Genomic DNA, 16,180 nt, shown 5'->3' with positions numbered 1-16,180 from the left:
ACACTTTTAAGTAAACAACAAATTCAGAATTCTCAATGCAAAGCACCCCTCTGGAGCTAGCTAAGCCATTCCTAAACTTCCCCTCTCCTGATTAGAGTGGGTGTATCAGGCTTGGTCTCAAGGGATTTTCAGTTCTTACAGCAAAATAAAAAGAGAGTCGAATATCCCTCATACATCTTCAAATCAGAACAAAAGGGATTCTGCAGTAGTTAATGAAATCCAGGCAGTATGGTTAAGGTATGTGACATAAAACAGAAGAATGGTAAAGAGAAATAAAATTCTTTAACAGATACAGTTTTGTCTGATATGTTCAATTTTTATGCAACTGTGGAAAGTATAAGGGTTGACTTGATGGAAAGGAGTTTAGACAGTTTCTATTTAGCATATAAAAACACAGAACAATTCTAGTCAAAAAGTGGTGATATTTTCAGAGCATCTGAATTTTATATGGTATGTTTCTCTAATGTTTTGTCACAGACTTGCTTAGCAATGTCAAGTAATTAAATAATGAACAATTCCTGATTTTTTAATGTGCTTTTTAGGGGCATAGGATGAAGGGAACAGACAAGCAAATGCCTGTGCAGAGTTCTCCATTAACCAGTTAATTTTCATCATTCAGAGTCCTTCATGTATCTACCTCACCCATGGCAGCTTTAGCACTTTTTTTTTCTTTCAAATCATTTTAATGTGGCTGTCAAAATATGAAAAGCAGACTTAAACTTGTTCCCTTTAAGGGGGGTGCTACCATGATTGCTTCACACAAGCATGATCAAAGGTAATGGTGACACCGGATTCCAAAGACTAAGGGTGGTAAGAAGGTTTCATGGCTCCAGACTGAAAAGCTTGGTTTCGGAAAGTCTCAGAGGGGTCACGGATGGCAGGAGAGACATGAAATTTAAGGGACCTTCACAGTACAGGGCGCGGTTGCCGGGTCATCAGCACCTTAAAACATTTCTTGATGGTGATTCAGTGTCGAGAATATTTGCCGTCTGGGGTGAACCGAGCAGGATGGGTCGAGTAGGTCTGTTGTCCTATAGGATCAAACTTCTTCAGGGTATAGACCTGGTCTCCCTTTTCATTGAGGTAATATTGGAGAAACATGATCTCGCTGAAGCAGGAGGTTCCAATTGCATCTGCAGCTCAGTCTACTAAGGGCCTCACCCAGCTTTAGCAGTTTTTTTTTGTGTGTGTGTGGGGGGGTGGCTAGAGATGTCTCCCCATCTCATGACACATAGCCTCAGTAGGGTAGTCTTGGCTCTCATTGAGAGGAACCTCACTTTTAATTGGGCAGGCCCCCTCTGGTCCCAGTTCTTGGTCCTTGTGCAGCTAAGCATCTCTGGATATGCACCGTGGAATGGAGAGCAGGTGTCATTCTGCAGTAGTCAGGGGCAGTCTTGAGATGAGAAGCCATGTCTTGGCCTCATGCTGATCTTCCCCCTTGGCTAATTTCCTCTTGCCCTCACACACACTGGTGCTTCAGTAGTCCCATCAGTTTCTGAGCAGGGGGCTGCCAGGTAAGTCCCACCACGGGTGATTGTCGTCTGGGGAGATGGGCCTTAAGGTTGGTGGGCTTCATAATATGTTGCCAAATGGAAAGTGATGATGCCGCTTGACTCCTTAGAGTGGTTGTTCTCTACTGTATTTTGGTGCCTTGTGGCCCTTTGGCAGTGGGAGGGTTTTTGTCGATTATTTCCACTAATGATTTTCCACCATCACATTCCCTCTTGGAATCCATAGGGCCAGGATGTTTGCTGTAGCCTATCCAAGGGCAAGTTATTTAGGGATCAGGACTGAGAGGACCCTATTACGCTGCTTTAGTTCTGTTGTTCCTGGATATTCTGTTCCATTGGTTCCTAACTTCCCTTATACTTATCACAAGGCAATCCTAAATTTGTGGCTCAAAAAGTAGTGGCCATTTTGCATGGCATCTGCAAGACCGATGCCAGTGTTTTCTGAATCTGCAGGGCAAGGAGAACTTGGGTTACTGCATAACAAATATGAGACAGTGGCACTGAAAATAGAGGTATATGCATGCCACTCTCAGGGAAGAGGAAATGGGGATTCCTTTCCCCCAAGCTGTTCTATTCATAATGTTGCCCTGTAAATATTGTAGATGGTTTAGGACAGTGGTCGGCAAACTGCGGCTCGCGAGCCACAAGCGGCTCATGAGCCGCGGTTTGCCGCTCTGTTGACTAATGAGTTTGCTGACCACTGGTTTAGGATACTAAGGAGCATTCAGCAAATCACGAATGTATTTGCATTGAGTGATCCCATAAGGATGGTGGTGTGAAATTTAACAAAGTGATGAAGACTGTTTGAATTTCATTTGAATTGTATTTGATAAATGTTTTCCATGGAAATGCAATTTACTTTCTCATTCATTTACTCTGCTTACACATGGAAGTTTTGGTTGCTTTTTAAATTTTTTTACTTTTAAAGATGCAGGTGGTTCTAATTTGTTTATTACATTGCTTTACCATATGCTCTTAGAAGCATATAACATATTGCATTACTTTGGGGCAATACACAAGAGTGGTAATTTGTACTTTTTTCTTCATTATGTATCAGTGTGCCCAAAGAATTTGGTCTGATTTGGAGGACATTAAATAAAGATTACTGTACCTAATTTTTGTTTTTGTGTTTTATAGCAAAAATGCAAAACTGAAGAGTTCCTCTTTTGAGGAAGTGGCGTAGGTAGTGATGAAGTTAGATCTGATTTCTGACTCCAGTGCCCACTAGCTGTGTGGCCTCAGGCAGGTCACTCAGTACTTCTGTACCTCAGTTTCCTCATTAATTAATGGTGATTTTAAAATATGTGTATATATATATTTTATTGATTTCAGAGAGGAAGGAAGAGGGTGAGAGACAGAAAAATATCAATGAGGAGAATCATGGATCAGCTGCCTCCTACACCCTCCCTACTGGGGATTGAACCTGCAACCGGGGCATGTGCCCTTAATTGGAATCAAATCTGGGACCCTTCAGTCCGTAGGCTGACGCTCTGTCCACTGAGCCAAACCATTTAGGGCAATGGTAATTAAAAAAAAAAAAAAAAAATAGCTACCATTTAGTTAAACGTCAAGCAATCAGAATATTTCCTGTTATATAGTAAGTCCTTTGTGTAATATTATCTCTATGTGCATAAGATTGTATCAATAAAGATATCCAGAGCAAAGGGTATGCAGGACAGGCCCTGCCATGCATTGTGGACTGATGTATAAGTTTATGCATCCTTTTTTTGGAGAGTGCCAACTGGCTTGGTTCCTAGATGGCAATTAGGTACCAAACATCTACTTTAAATGTCTATGCCTTTGATTTAGTAATCCTGTTGCTAGAGACTTGCCCCAGGGACATGTACACAAATGTTTGCCAAAATATCTGTACTAGGCTGTTCACTTCAACCAAAAGGTGTAAGAGAAGGCTAAGTGATTTATGGTCCTTCCATCTATTTAATAGGGACTACACAGCCATTAAAATAGATGGGTTAGATCTGTAGAGATGGACCTAAAAGGTTTTCAGATGAAAAACAGACATAATAATAGTGTCCATAATAAATACTGTTGTATGTATATGACTTTTTCCCTTGTTAGAAGCATCTGTAAAAAAAGACTAATGAACTATCAGAGCCTTTAATGGGGTGTACAGATTGGTGTGTCTACTCATAATAGACCCAGGCTAAGTTCCCTGGGAATTTCAATTAAAGCTTAAGTAATTTATGGTTAGTGTGGGTTCCTCCAACCCTCCCATGTTTGCACTTGTCCAATGGCACCAGTGTGGAGAGCAGGGTTGATGCTGTGTCCTGGGTGTGTGGTGGCCTCAGCTGGCTGGGGTTTTCCTAGACACAGCTGTTCAGTGAGGGTAGAGAATATTACTTTAGTCAGCTTCCTGAAACAGAAAGCTTCCTGTTGCTAAAGAATGGCAAATCCTTTCCTGGTTTGCATTCATCTGGATGAAAGGCAGTATAAATTCAAGGTCTAAATTGATTTTTAAAAACATAGCTGTCTAGATAAAGGTTAGCAAATCCTTGGTGGTCACAAAAAAGAATCATGCTTCGTTGATTCTAAGATGTGCTCCCCCCATCCCCACGTATTAACAATCCTGAAACAGGGATGAGTCTTAAAAATCAGTGATATGAGAAAACATTGGTTCATAATTTAGTTAGCATCATCTTTACTTTTTATTCCTTTTCTTAGTGATATAAGATGCAAGTGTAAAATGTGTTAGATTCAGTTGTGGTGGACAGGCACAGTACCATTCTGTTTAGTTAAAATTAATATGTAGAGAATTTGTATGTAAATGATGCTTCTGATGGACTCCAGATCCATTTATTCTTATAATATCTCCCCTAACATTTGTTTATGTAAAAGGTTTAATGTTTTCTCTTTCAATAGTACCCCTAACAAGTCTAATTTTTAATTTAGTAGACATTAAATTATGGTCGTCTTAGCTGTATTGTGGTCATTCATTTTTCCCTTTTGTAATAGGAGTTACTAATATATTCTGGGTTTTCTTGGAAATTTTTAAAATTTTATTAATATTTGAAGATATTTAAATCAATTTTTAGGTTCACAGCAAAGTTAAAAGGTAGAGATTTCCCATCTAATACCTGCTTCCACACATGCACAGCCTTCCCCATTTTCAACATCCCCACCACAGTGGCACATCTGTTAAAATTGAATAACCCAAAGTCCATAATGTACATTATTTTTCACTCTTGGTTTACATTATACGGTTTTGAACAAATGGACCATCACTATAGTATCAGAGTATTCCCTGCCCTAAAAAAAAAGTCTCATGTGCTTTATTCATCCCTCCTCTCTCCAACCCGATTTTTTTTTCCTATCGCCATAGTTTTGCTATTTCCAGAATGTCATATAGTAGGAATCATATAGTTATGTAGCCTTTTCGGACTGTCTTTCTTCACTTAGTAATATTCATTTACAATTCCTCCATGCCTTTTCATGACTTGATATTGTTTTTACATGCACTTTAAATTTAAAAAAATCTTTGTTGAATGTTAATATTTTCCCCCCTATTCACCCCTTGTAGCCCGTCCCCACCCCATCATTGCTTTTTAGTGCTAAATAATATTCCATTGTCTGATGTACCACAGTTTATCTGTTCCTCCACTTGAAGGACATCTTGGTTGCTTTCAAGTTTTGGCAATTATGAATAAAGCTGCTATAAACATCTATGTGCAGGTTTTTATGTGGATGTAAGTTTTCATTGTCTTTGGATAAATACCAAGGAATGTGATTGCTGGATCATATGACAAGAGTTAGTTTAGTTTTGTAGCAAAGATGTTTTTACCAAATTTCCTTTCAATTGTAATTGTTCACATCATTCTTTCTTGTGATTTTTTTTTCCATCTTATCCCTTTATACTCAGAACAAAGAGATCCTTATAGAGACCCTGTCTGTATTCTCTTGGGAACTACAAAAAGGAGGGTGTTGGTTCTTGGGGCTGACTGGAGATCCCGAAGCCCAGAGGCAGGGCGCCTGGTGGCTCTATTCGCAGCTATACTGCTGAGTACTTGTGATGAAAGGAAATAGCCTATCATGACTACTTCCTTGTTTTGGGTACTTAAGAGGTGAAACGTATTGTTATATATAATGTGACTACATTAGCAGAGGCTCTGAAAGAAGGGTATTGGCTTTGAAAGTGGATTAAATCAGGAACTAGTCCTAAATAATGATATGTCAAAGCATAAGGTAGCCAGGGCTGGCAGAGAACCAACCAGATGTGTTTTTTAAACAGATTGCATTTCTACTAATTATTCTGCTCTTCCAGAACTGGGACCAATAGTCTTTCACCTGTTGTGCCAGGTACTCTCTTGGCTTAATAGCGTGGGCATGTCTTTGAATGTTTCTAAGAGTTCTTACATGTTTTGAAGACGGCTTCTTTCCGAGCAGAAGGAAATGGCCAGGTAATAACCTAGGGACTTTCCTTTGTGTTCCTTGTTCCCCCCCCACACACACATACACACACACACATGGCGTCTGGGAGCCCTGTCATTCTGGCTGACTACTGGTCCCTGGGTGAGAGCATTCCCTTCCCCGTTCTGGGTCTGCACCTACAGATCGACCTCTTCCACTTCTGTAGCTGCATCGTGCCCCAAACTTATTTCTCACTCTGCTCTTGAACATTTGGGTTGTCTCCTTTTTGCTTTTGTCGATGAGGTTGAAGCGAATGCCTTACTCGGAGGTTTCCAAGATCTAGTGTCAAGCTTCTTTGTTTTGAGGAAAAATAGTTTTGGTGTGTCTTCCAATTCCAGCTCTGTCACTGGTAGGAGCCACTTCTCAGCTTAATAGAATTCAAGAATTTCCACAAATATCACAACAGGCCCACCTGCAGCCTGTAGGGTTAGGAAATGTTTCACTTGGTATGCTCCCTCAGCGCCCCTCAGGAAGGCTTCCCCTGCTGACCGCAGCTGCTCCTCGGGTCTGTGCTGACTGCCGCTGGCATCTGCTGGAGGGAGGGGTGAGGCACTGGGAGGTAGTTTTACAGTAAACCTTTTCTTCTAATTTAGACTTTGGGATATACATAAGGTCAATGATTATTTAAGGGAAAGAGAAGTTCTTGAGGTTTCTGTTATCTGAATCATCTGCTTGACTTATAGAACAACTGTGCCTTACAGGTGGGCCTTTTTCTTTTTTTAAAAACCTGGAATAAAGATTGTTATTCTCGGAGGTGATTATAGGTTGAGTTTCAGTGGGACAGTTAATCCAGCAGTTAATCTTTTCTCTTCAGTGCAATAATGCATGTAAAAGCTTTTGGTGCTGTGGCTGGCACAGAGTGAGCTCTCAGTGAAATGGTACATGCCAACTAACAATTATTGTCCCCTTCTCATCACAGGGAATACAGTCAGTGTTGTAATAACTATGTATGGTGTCAGGTGGGTACTAGACATATTTGGAGTGATCACTTTGCAAGTTATATAAATGTCTAATCACTATGTTGTACACCTGAAACTAATATTTATATAACAACTGTAAGAGAAAAAAAAATTTTAAGGCAAAAAAAAATTGTCCCCTTCTTATGAAATGCCTTCTCCCTCATTCCACTTTTGTTTGTTCCTCAGAGAATCACATATTGGAAGATGTGAACAAATGTGTCATTGCTCTCCAAGAGAAAGATGTGGACGGGCTGGACCGCACAGCTGGTGCAATCCGAGGCCGGGCAGCCCGGGTCATTCATGTAGTCACCTCAGAAATGGACAACTATGAGCCAGGGGTCTACACAGAGAAGGTGCTGGAAGCTACCAAGCTTCTCTCCAACACAGGTGTGGGAACTCCCTGCCTTACTGGTGCTCCCCACACAGCCCGGGTGGGAAGTAGGAGACCAGGACTTAAGTGTTCTGGGTGGACGTCAGACTTGTGAAAAGTTGGTCAGCCAAATTAAGGCCTTTCACACACATTTCCTTCAGATGGGTCCCATGATTAATGATCGGAATAATTCTTTTTTTTTTATCCTCACCCGAGGATATATACATATTTTTTAAATTGATTTTAGAGAGGAAGGGAGAGAAACATCAATTCATTACCTCATACACGTCCCAACCAAGGATCAAACCTACAAACTAGGTATGTGCTCTGACTGGGAATCGAACCCTCAACCTTTTGTTGTGAGGGATGACGCTCCAACCAACTAAGCCGCCCAGCCAGGGCTGAGGAAATAATTCTGAAAGCACTATTTAAGATGAATTTTCGAGTTAAAGTCTTCTGTTAGTGAATAAATACTAATTTAAGGAGGGTCCCTTAAGCAAGGCCTCAAATTAATTTTACTTCAGTGTTCTCAACCATCGAAATCCTTTATTGTAAAATCTGGTCAGAGACAAAGAGGATGATTTGAGTCTTGGTTGAAATATTGTAAAATATGGCATTTAATTTTTCAACCATAAGTCTCACAGGTCGAAGTGGAGGCTCTCCATCAGACGCCCTGCCTCTTTCTGAGTAAGGCAGACTCAGGGAGGGCTATAGAATGAGGAAGTCTGCTGGGCCTCTTTCTCTGCAGTTATGCCGCGTTTTACTGAGCAAGTAGAAGCGGCTGTGGAAGCCCTCAGCTCGGACCCCGCCCAGCCCATGGATGAGAATGAGTTTATCGATGCCTCCCGCCTGGTGTACGATGGCATCCGGGACATCAGGAAAGCGGTGTTGATGATAAGGGTGAGTAACTGCATTTCAGATATTTTAATAGCTTGTTCTTATCATTTGCCAACCTTGAGAACAATGCATCATTCTGGAACTCAGCAGATGCATTGGCAGTATATTAAAACCATGAATCTAAAAACTGTTAGAATGAGATATATTTAATTATATTGTCTAAAATGACTTTTAGTTGCAAGTTAGAGCCCAAACTCAGACTGAGAACAGGAGCTAGTATGAGTTGCTCCTGATGATTTTAGAGCAAACAATCACCACAAATAGGAGGTTTCCATTTGCGTTAGAGGGAAACTATAGAAAATAAAGGCTTTTTAGTTAATTTCAGAAAAGGGAGTATTTCTTACTGCAGGTTGACGTTATTCTTCACATGGAGCCTTGCTGCCCCCCCCCTCCCACTTTTGAAGGGGTGGCAGGCAGGATGCTAGAACCCCAGTTCAGGGTGAGGATGAGCGACTATGGCAGCCCCTGGTCATGTTCCCTGGCTCATGACCAAGTGTTGAGCCCTCTTACCATAGCTGAATGGAAGTGCCACCTGCTCAGGGCCCCCATGTGGTCCATCGTCTCTGAGAGAGCAGTAGTTCTCACCATCTGAAAGTTCAGCCCCCTCTTGGGTCGGCATAAACAGCTTTTGAGAAGCTCCAGCCCCTCTGTAATTTTACCCCCAGGGTGCTAGGCCTGGGTCTCGCAGCTGCCTTTCCCATAGCAGTCATCCTTCACATGCTGTTCTGAGCATAGGTGCGTGGCCATCCTCAGCCCCTGTCCGCGGCATAGATGGCTGCTTTGCTGTCGATCTAGTTGGATCAGAGGAGCTTCATTCACAGCTTCATGGTTTGCTAGTCAGACCTCAAGGTAGGCAGGGATCTGTCTCACTTTTTACCCACTCAGCCTGACAGCTACAGAGCCTAGCTGGATTGTCAGCTGGAAAGAGACCATTTCTAAGGCAGTTGCATTAGGCTGGATCCATTTTATATGCAGTGTAGAAACTCTTGGGCAAGACTGTACTGCCCTGGGTGAGGAAGAAAAAGAACTGTTCAGAGATTGCCTGGTTGGCTGTTCCTGCAGGCCCCAGCTCACCTGGATACGTTGGGTGGGGCCGCTTGTGGAGCCTTTTGCTTTCTTCAGTCCTGCTGCTGCTAAAGAAGAGCCCATGTTATGCAGACGCCTGGCTGAATGCAAGGTTACACCCAGAGGCCATAGCTCAGTGGTGTGAAGGGATCCCCGGATCACATACACCAGGGCCAATGAATGCAGCCCTATTTCTCCAGAAGCCTTTCTGTGACAACAGACACCTAGAAACAGTAAAAGAAACGTTAATGATGGAGGCTAATGCCTTTGGGGATTTGAGTGGCTGAAACTGCATACCTCCAGGAGGTGCTTGCAAATTCCAGAGTCCTTTCTGAGGAAGTAGGGTTGTGGGAAACCACATCTTAGGGGCAGGCAGCCGGCTTGGATTCCTCTTCCAGCTCTGAAAGGATTAAAATGGGCAATGGTGACATATAGTGTTTTGCGCTCCCAAGTCAGAGAGACTCTGGGATCTTGTATTGATGTGCTCTCTGGTGTCTCATGTGACCTCTGCTATTCTCACCTCTTCCCATCGAGGGAGAGGCCTGGCCCTTGCACATGTACAGTCTCTTGGTTTCAGGTGCTTTCTCACACGTCCTCTCACTTGAGCCTTACAGCAAATCTTGGGGCTGGGCTTGGATCAGGTCCTGGGGCAGATGAGGGCCTGCCCTCCTGTCACAGGCAGCTGTCCTGCCTCCTTACTGAGACTTCCAGATGACATTATGTTTCAAGTCAGCAGCTAATCATGTGAGGCTGGAGATAGTACAAAATAAGAATTTTATTTCATAATTAAAGCAGAACTAGGACCATTAATCAGTTCCTTTGGTATTTAGACCTTACCTGCCACAAATACATAACATTTCACTGTCTATTTTTACCCCTCAAAGCAGCCTTTGGTACCCTAAGAGAAGGCCCAGTATTATTTAATACATTTAATGTTCTTTTTGTCATAAAGTGGAAAAGTTAAGAAACTGCCTAATGTTGTGTAAAATACCTATTTTTAATACAGTACCTTTTCTACCATGGACAGTTCTTTGTCTTTAGATGTAGCTGTTGGAGAAGTACATTAAGAAGTATAAATCTTATGTCAAAGAGAGTCTTGACTCAGGGGTGGGAATTGAAGCCCTAACCCCCAGAAAGGAACCCCTTGGCCCTTTGGCAAGTGTGGTGTGGTGCCCTGGCCTACTGTTTGTTGGATGAGCTGCACACAGGTGCACCTGTGAGGCAAGGTTTCAAACGAATAGTGAGTGCTTTTAGCTGTTACCCGCCGTAATCTGTTTAGAATACTGCACAAGAAAATTCTGGGTGTTCCTACATCAGGCAGGGTGTGGACTGAGTGGCTTGGGGCAGCGGGAGGCCTACATTGTGTCTGGCTCATATCTCTCTCTTGGTGGCAGACTCCTGAGGAGTTGGATGACTCTGACTTCGAGACAGAAGACTTCGATGTCCGCAGCAGGACAAGCGTCCAGACAGAAGATGACCAGCTGATAGCTGGCCAGAGTGCCCGGGTAAGGAATCGGTTAAACTTGTTTTGGCCCTAGCCAGTTTGGCTTAGTGGATAGTGTGTCATCCTGCGCATAAAAGGGTTGCAGGCTCGATCCCCAGCCGGGGTGTGTATGGGAGGCAACCAATCAATGTGTCTCTCCCAAAACAAAACAAAAAAAAAGCCAATTTGTTCTGCAGACCTTCCCTGTTCCTCTCAGGTCTTAGCTTTTCTTTTCCAGGAAAATACTCTCAGTATTGAGAACCCAATTTTCCCTCTTTTTTTCTGTCCATATGACAGAAGTTGTGGCACCTGCTAGTCAATTGTAGGTTTCTCCAAAGTGTCTCCTCAGTTGTGCCCTGGGGCTTTGGTTTATGAGGATCCTGCATCAGGAGAGCCCTAGGATCTAATCAACACAATGTTGGTTAAAAAGATTGCGGTCTTTGCCCATATCAGTTATACTGAAATATTTATTTATGGGTTAAATAAAATAGTGGTACACTCAAGAAAATCAGAACCTTTGCATTCGAGTCATTAAATCTTCCATCAGTAGCATTTTTGTTTTGGGGAGGATGCCAAGAAATATTTCTAAGGAGTCCTTTTTCACGTCTCATTTTGAACAATGAGTACATCCCTGCTTTAGGCCCCACTTTGTCATGAGCACTTTGAGGTCCTGAGCCCAGGAGCTACTCTGTATATCTCAGCAGCATTGAAACCTTACCAAAGTGTATCTACCCCAGCAGGTTCTCTGCCTGCCTTCTTTAAAATTTACACCCTAAAACCACTTCCAGTTCACCTTGAAAAGTTAAAGATGCAATGCAGCCACAGGAAATGCTTGGTAAAGTGCCACCAGCATTAGCCCTTCTCTCATCTGCGCCCTCACAGGAGACAAAGGCTGAAACTTTTGCAGAACTCAATTAAGCAGGCTCTGTTCCTGTGCCAGTGTGATCCCGAAGCTTCCACATTAGCCTTGTGCCCCTTACACTCTTGTTTTCCTCCACATTAAAATTTGTTCTTAAAAGTGGGTTAGGAATGGCCCTTCAGGCAAAATGAAACCTATTAAAGCATTATCTTACCTATGTCATAGATTGCTCGGTGGAAATGCTTTTGGCTAATGTACTGTGAGAATGTCATATTCTTTTCATGTAAGAGCTTTCTGTGCTTCTGATTTTAGGCAATCATGGCTCAGCTTCCCCAAGAGCAAAAAGCAAAGATTGCAGAACAGGTGGCCAGCTTCCAGGAAGAAAAGAGCAAGCTGGATGCTGAAGTGTCCAAATGGGACGACAGTGGTAACGACATCATCGTGCTGGCCAAGCAGATGTGCATGATCATGATGGAGATGACCGATTTCACCCGGTGAGCAGTGCCCGGCCCACCAGCTGCAGAGGGCAGCCATCTTCTCTTTTCTACTCACTGCCAACTACGAAGGGCACATACAATGATCCTTGTTCTCTTTTTTTCAGAGGTAAGGGACCGCTCAAAAACACATCAGATGTGATCAGTGCTGCCAAGAAAATTGCAGAGGCAGGATCCAGGATGGATAAGCTTGGCCGCACCATCGCAGACCATGTAAGTAACAGACCTGCCACGTGGGTCGCAGGCAGCCAGCCCGGTCCATTCCTGAGGCAGCAATAACAATTTTCAGGGGACACAACACACTACTCATCTCAAAAATTGTTCTTAACTTGCCAACCAGCATAGATTTTTAAGAATTTCTGAATAATTCTTTGATAATTCTCAAGCGACAAGCCGTTTGCATGAGAGAACATCCCTGGAGGTGTGTCTGTCCTGAGTAACAGCTAAAAACTAGCCTCTCCTGGGGACGTGTTTACTCCTAGTTCTATTCAGAACTTGAGCTCTGGGCAGGCACCGCTTGCAAGTCTACCACGCTGACCCCAGGTGCGTGAGTGCCTCTTCCCGTGGATTTACTTCTTAGAAGCAGCAGGATAATGTGTCCAGTTGGGGACAGACATGTGTCCTCAGCACTGTGGGTTCTCGACTACCCAGCTTTCATAAACCCTTTATTCCCTGAAGTGATACGTCAGAAAACGTGGTTCCTACCTCCTGGCAAGTTTACATTTTTCTTCGATGTTCCAAGACTTATTTACTAGAGATGCTGTTTCTCAGTTCTCTGCAGTCTAAGCCCTTCCCCTGAGGTATCAAGCCTCTCACCCTGCATCTGGGCTGAGGGACAGCAGTGCCTCATCACTGAAGTCATCCTGACCCCTCCTTCCCGGAATCCAGTGCTAAGTGCTGTACTTCTTCTGGCCACCATCTAGTCTTGTCCCCTCTTCCAACGCCAGCTCAGGCCGACCTCCACAGCCCCACGCCTGGACTACTACTTGTGGCTGCTCCTCACTGCTTTCCCTCTTTCTTCTCCACGCCATCCTCCATACAGCTGCCAGTACAGTCTTCCTACATGCTCATCTTAAAATGCATGTTTTGATAGGGCTCTGCTGTGTTCAAAAGATTCTTAAATTCAAAATTTCCAGCATGGTCTACAGGTTTGTCTGTGCCCAGACTCCCAGAGGGAAATGTTTGCTATAAATACCTGAGAGGTGCTCTGTATTTCTTTCTCTGGGTAAAGCTTCCTAAGCTTTGGCAGCAAGACAGGAATTGGGCAGTGGCTGCCCTTTAATTTCCTGGTGGTTGGTCAAGACCTCACGGTCTCCAAGTGCTTGTTCTCTTGCTTTGATTCACTCATCCTCCATCTTTGCCTGAAGTGAACCTCTCCTTCCACCAGGTGTTTACAGTGTGAATCATAATTGAGCGGAAGAGCTGTTGGGATGGTTGTTAGCAAGCTCAGAGCACTCTGGCTTTTCTCCGGAACCAAGCTCTTGCTTGCTGAGGCTTTTTTCACCTTTAGGGGGCTTGGGCCCAAGCAGAGGGCAGCCTAGAGCCAAACTGTCCAGGTAATTGGGTCACTCATCTCTCATGCCCTTTGCTCCAGCAAGGAAAGAGGAAGCCTCTCTTGGTGGCACACTGAGAGAAACAGCCCCTGGGAGTAGGTGTGTTTAGATCAGGCCTGGGTGCTCTGCTAAACTTATTCTCCCGTCAGTGTCCAGACTCGGCCTGCAAGCAGGACCTGCTGGCCTACCTGCAGCGCATCGCCCTCTACTGCCACCAGCTCAACATCTGCAGCAAAGTCAAGGCCGAGGTGCAGAACCTTGGTGGGGAGCTCGTTGTCTCTGGGGTAAGTTTCATCTGTGAAAAGAAGTGGGTGGTGGGAATAGTTTCGCCTTTGTCCACATACACTCCTTACCTGCCCTGAACTGGGAAGGTGAGCTATGGAAATCCCTGAAGTTTGTTCCTTGGAGGCCAAGGGCTGGCTGCACCTCAGTTGCAGGTATTTTTTTTTTGGAATCTTCCTTGTTTTTCTTCCCCCATAGAAGAATTGAGCCTGTTCAAAAATTGCGAAGATGATATAGCAAGGCTTCCTCAACTCTCCTCTACCTCTCCAAGTGCTTCAGTATTTTCCACCCCTCCTTGTCGCTTTACCATATCACTGTTCTGGACCTCTCGTCACCTGGGGTAGGGCAAAGAGGTGATCTGCTCAATGTGCTGGGCTCCATTAATTCCCCGGAATTTCCTTTCAAAGAAATTGACACCATTTGACCACCTGCTACAATGTCAGTGCCCCTGGCCATGGCTGACGCAAGGCCTCCTCCTCCACCTTGTTTGAGGGGTGAAGGGTAGGTGACAATGCCTTACATTTTTGTCACTGTTCCCTTTATTTCTTCAAAAGTTCTGAAACAGGCCTTTTCAGGGTATTTGAATAAGAGCAGCCAGCCATTGGAAGAGAGCCAATTAGTAATGGAGCTGTTGCCGCCCGTGAAGGGAAGAAGTAGGGGGCTCCCCCCTCACCCAACCATGGGGCTAAAGGTCAGGCCTGTGCTCCTCACTGCCCCATGTTTGTGTCTCTTAGGTGGACAGTGCCATGTCCCTGATCCAGGCCGCCAAGAACTTGATGAACGCCGTGGTGCAGACAGTGAAGGCATCCTATGTGGCTTCTACCAAATACCAGAAGTCTCAGGGTATGGCTTCCCTCAACCTCCCAGCTGTGTCATGGAAGATGAAGGCACCTGAGAAAAAGCCCTTGGTGAAGAGAGAGAAACAGGATGAGACACAGACCAAGATTAAACGGGCATCTCAGAAGAAGCATGTGAACCCTGTGCAGGCCCTCAGCGAGTTCAGAGCCATGGACAGCATCTAAGGCTGCCCTAGCCAGCTGCCCCCACCCATCAGGGCTCTTAAGATCAGTCACTGTTCTTCACTCAAATGTATTTGCTAAGTAGAGCACTGATGTTAGATTCCACAGGGAAATAGCAGATGTTAAACCTGGCCAGGTGGTGAATTTTGCAAGGACATACTTGTGTTTAAGTCAGTCACAAATACTTTTAGAATTCAAGAGCATATTTCTAGCTGTATTTTTTTATAAGCTTAAATAAAAATCCCATAACCAAAGAGAATCCCATATTAACTTTTAGTGACATTCTTGACCAAGTTGTGTGGCATTAGGGTCTGAGAAAAGGGGTGATCTGACTCACCCTTTTTTCAGGGAGGGGCCTTCCTCCAGCCCAGGGTCTGGGCAGGTTGGCTGGTGTTAAATGCCAAAGATGACCAGGGCAAGCAAACTGGGTGTCTTAGGAAGTGGTCCCCAGAGAGGAAACGTTTCTAGAAAGGTCCTGAGAGGGACATACCACACGAAACTCAGTAAAACAATGTATCATGCAGAACACTGATTACTCTAGGACATGAAATGAGAATTTTAATGCATGGTTACAGTTATTAATGTGCCCTGCTGCAGGACATATTAAAAAGTTGCTTATTTTTTTTCAGGCTAGAATGTTATGATGCCATAATCAGAATTTGCTTGCTTCCTTTTGTTCAGCTCCAAATGCAGATACATCATTGGGCTCACTTCTAATAATTGCAATGTTTCCTGCCTTGGGCTTACAACAGTAGCCTAACGAAGTAGCGTTTGCTTAGGCAATAATTTAGACTCTTCCTTATTTGTGATTAATATAGCGATTACTATAGCTACAAGGTATAATTTTACTATCTTATTTAAATTTTATGAATTCGAATGTTTTTTACACTAACTTTTCCCAATAAAGTCCACCTTGAAACCAAGCCCAAGAAGTTAAAGTACTTTTTCTTTGCCTTCCAGCAGTCAGGTTTTACATGAAACATCTCCCGGGGCCGGTCCCCAGTATCTGTGGTGCTCTGTGCCCCCTCTGTCCCAACAAGGAGATGCCCATGGCTCCTCTGAAACAAGTGTTCACCCTTCAAGGGGAACTTTGGAAGTGTCCTTAAAATCTCCATGGGTATCACCCCCTTCTCTTCTGAGTTGTTTCTATCAGCTTATAACCATACCAGGATAATAGCTGCCTCCAAAATAACCCTCCTAACGCCATGTCCCCTCCCAGCAAAGCTCCTTAGAGAGGTGTGTGTAGTCAGTCATCCCTTCTTC

General features: G+C 43.9%; 1 protein-coding gene and 1 pseudogene across 5 annotated transcripts in view; one reads left to right on the top strand and one right to left on the bottom strand.

Moving 5' to 3' along the window:
* CTNNA1 (catenin alpha 1) overlaps window positions 1–15,840 on the top strand; it is a 198,832-nt gene extending 182,992 nt beyond the window's left edge. For all 4 annotated transcript variants that reach the window (XM_080672996.1, XM_080672997.1, XM_080672998.1 and 1 more), the window contains 7 exons: window positions 7,082–7,282; window positions 8,014–8,165; window positions 10,622–10,732; window positions 11,882–12,063; window positions 12,171–12,276; window positions 13,766–13,900; window positions 14,633–15,840. In XM_080672996.1, the coding sequence (XP_080529122.1) occupies window positions 7,082–7,282; window positions 8,014–8,165; window positions 10,622–10,732; window positions 11,882–12,063; window positions 12,171–12,276; window positions 13,766–13,900; window positions 14,633–14,920 (1,175 nt within the window). In that variant the 3' untranslated portion in view covers window positions 14,921–15,840. The remainder of the gene's footprint in view (window positions 1–7,081; window positions 7,283–8,013; window positions 8,166–10,621; window positions 10,733–11,881; window positions 12,064–12,170; window positions 12,277–13,765; window positions 13,901–14,632) is intronic.
* On the bottom strand, window positions 907–1,101 carry LOC308250409 (H/ACA ribonucleoprotein complex subunit 3-like; annotated as a pseudogene). The gene has a single exon. The product of its transcript is annotated as an H/ACA ribonucleoprotein complex subunit 3-like (transcript).
* Window positions 15,841–16,180: the final 340 nt, after the last annotated feature.

The sequence above is a fragment of the Plecotus auritus genome, assembly GCF_963455305.1.
Source record: "Plecotus auritus genome assembly, chromosome: 6".
In the NCBI taxonomy this organism is placed as follows: Eukaryota; Metazoa; Chordata; class Mammalia; order Chiroptera; family Vespertilionidae; genus Plecotus; species Plecotus auritus.
Note: the sequence above shows the minus strand (reverse complement) of the source record. Positions and strands in the feature narration are given on the sequence as shown.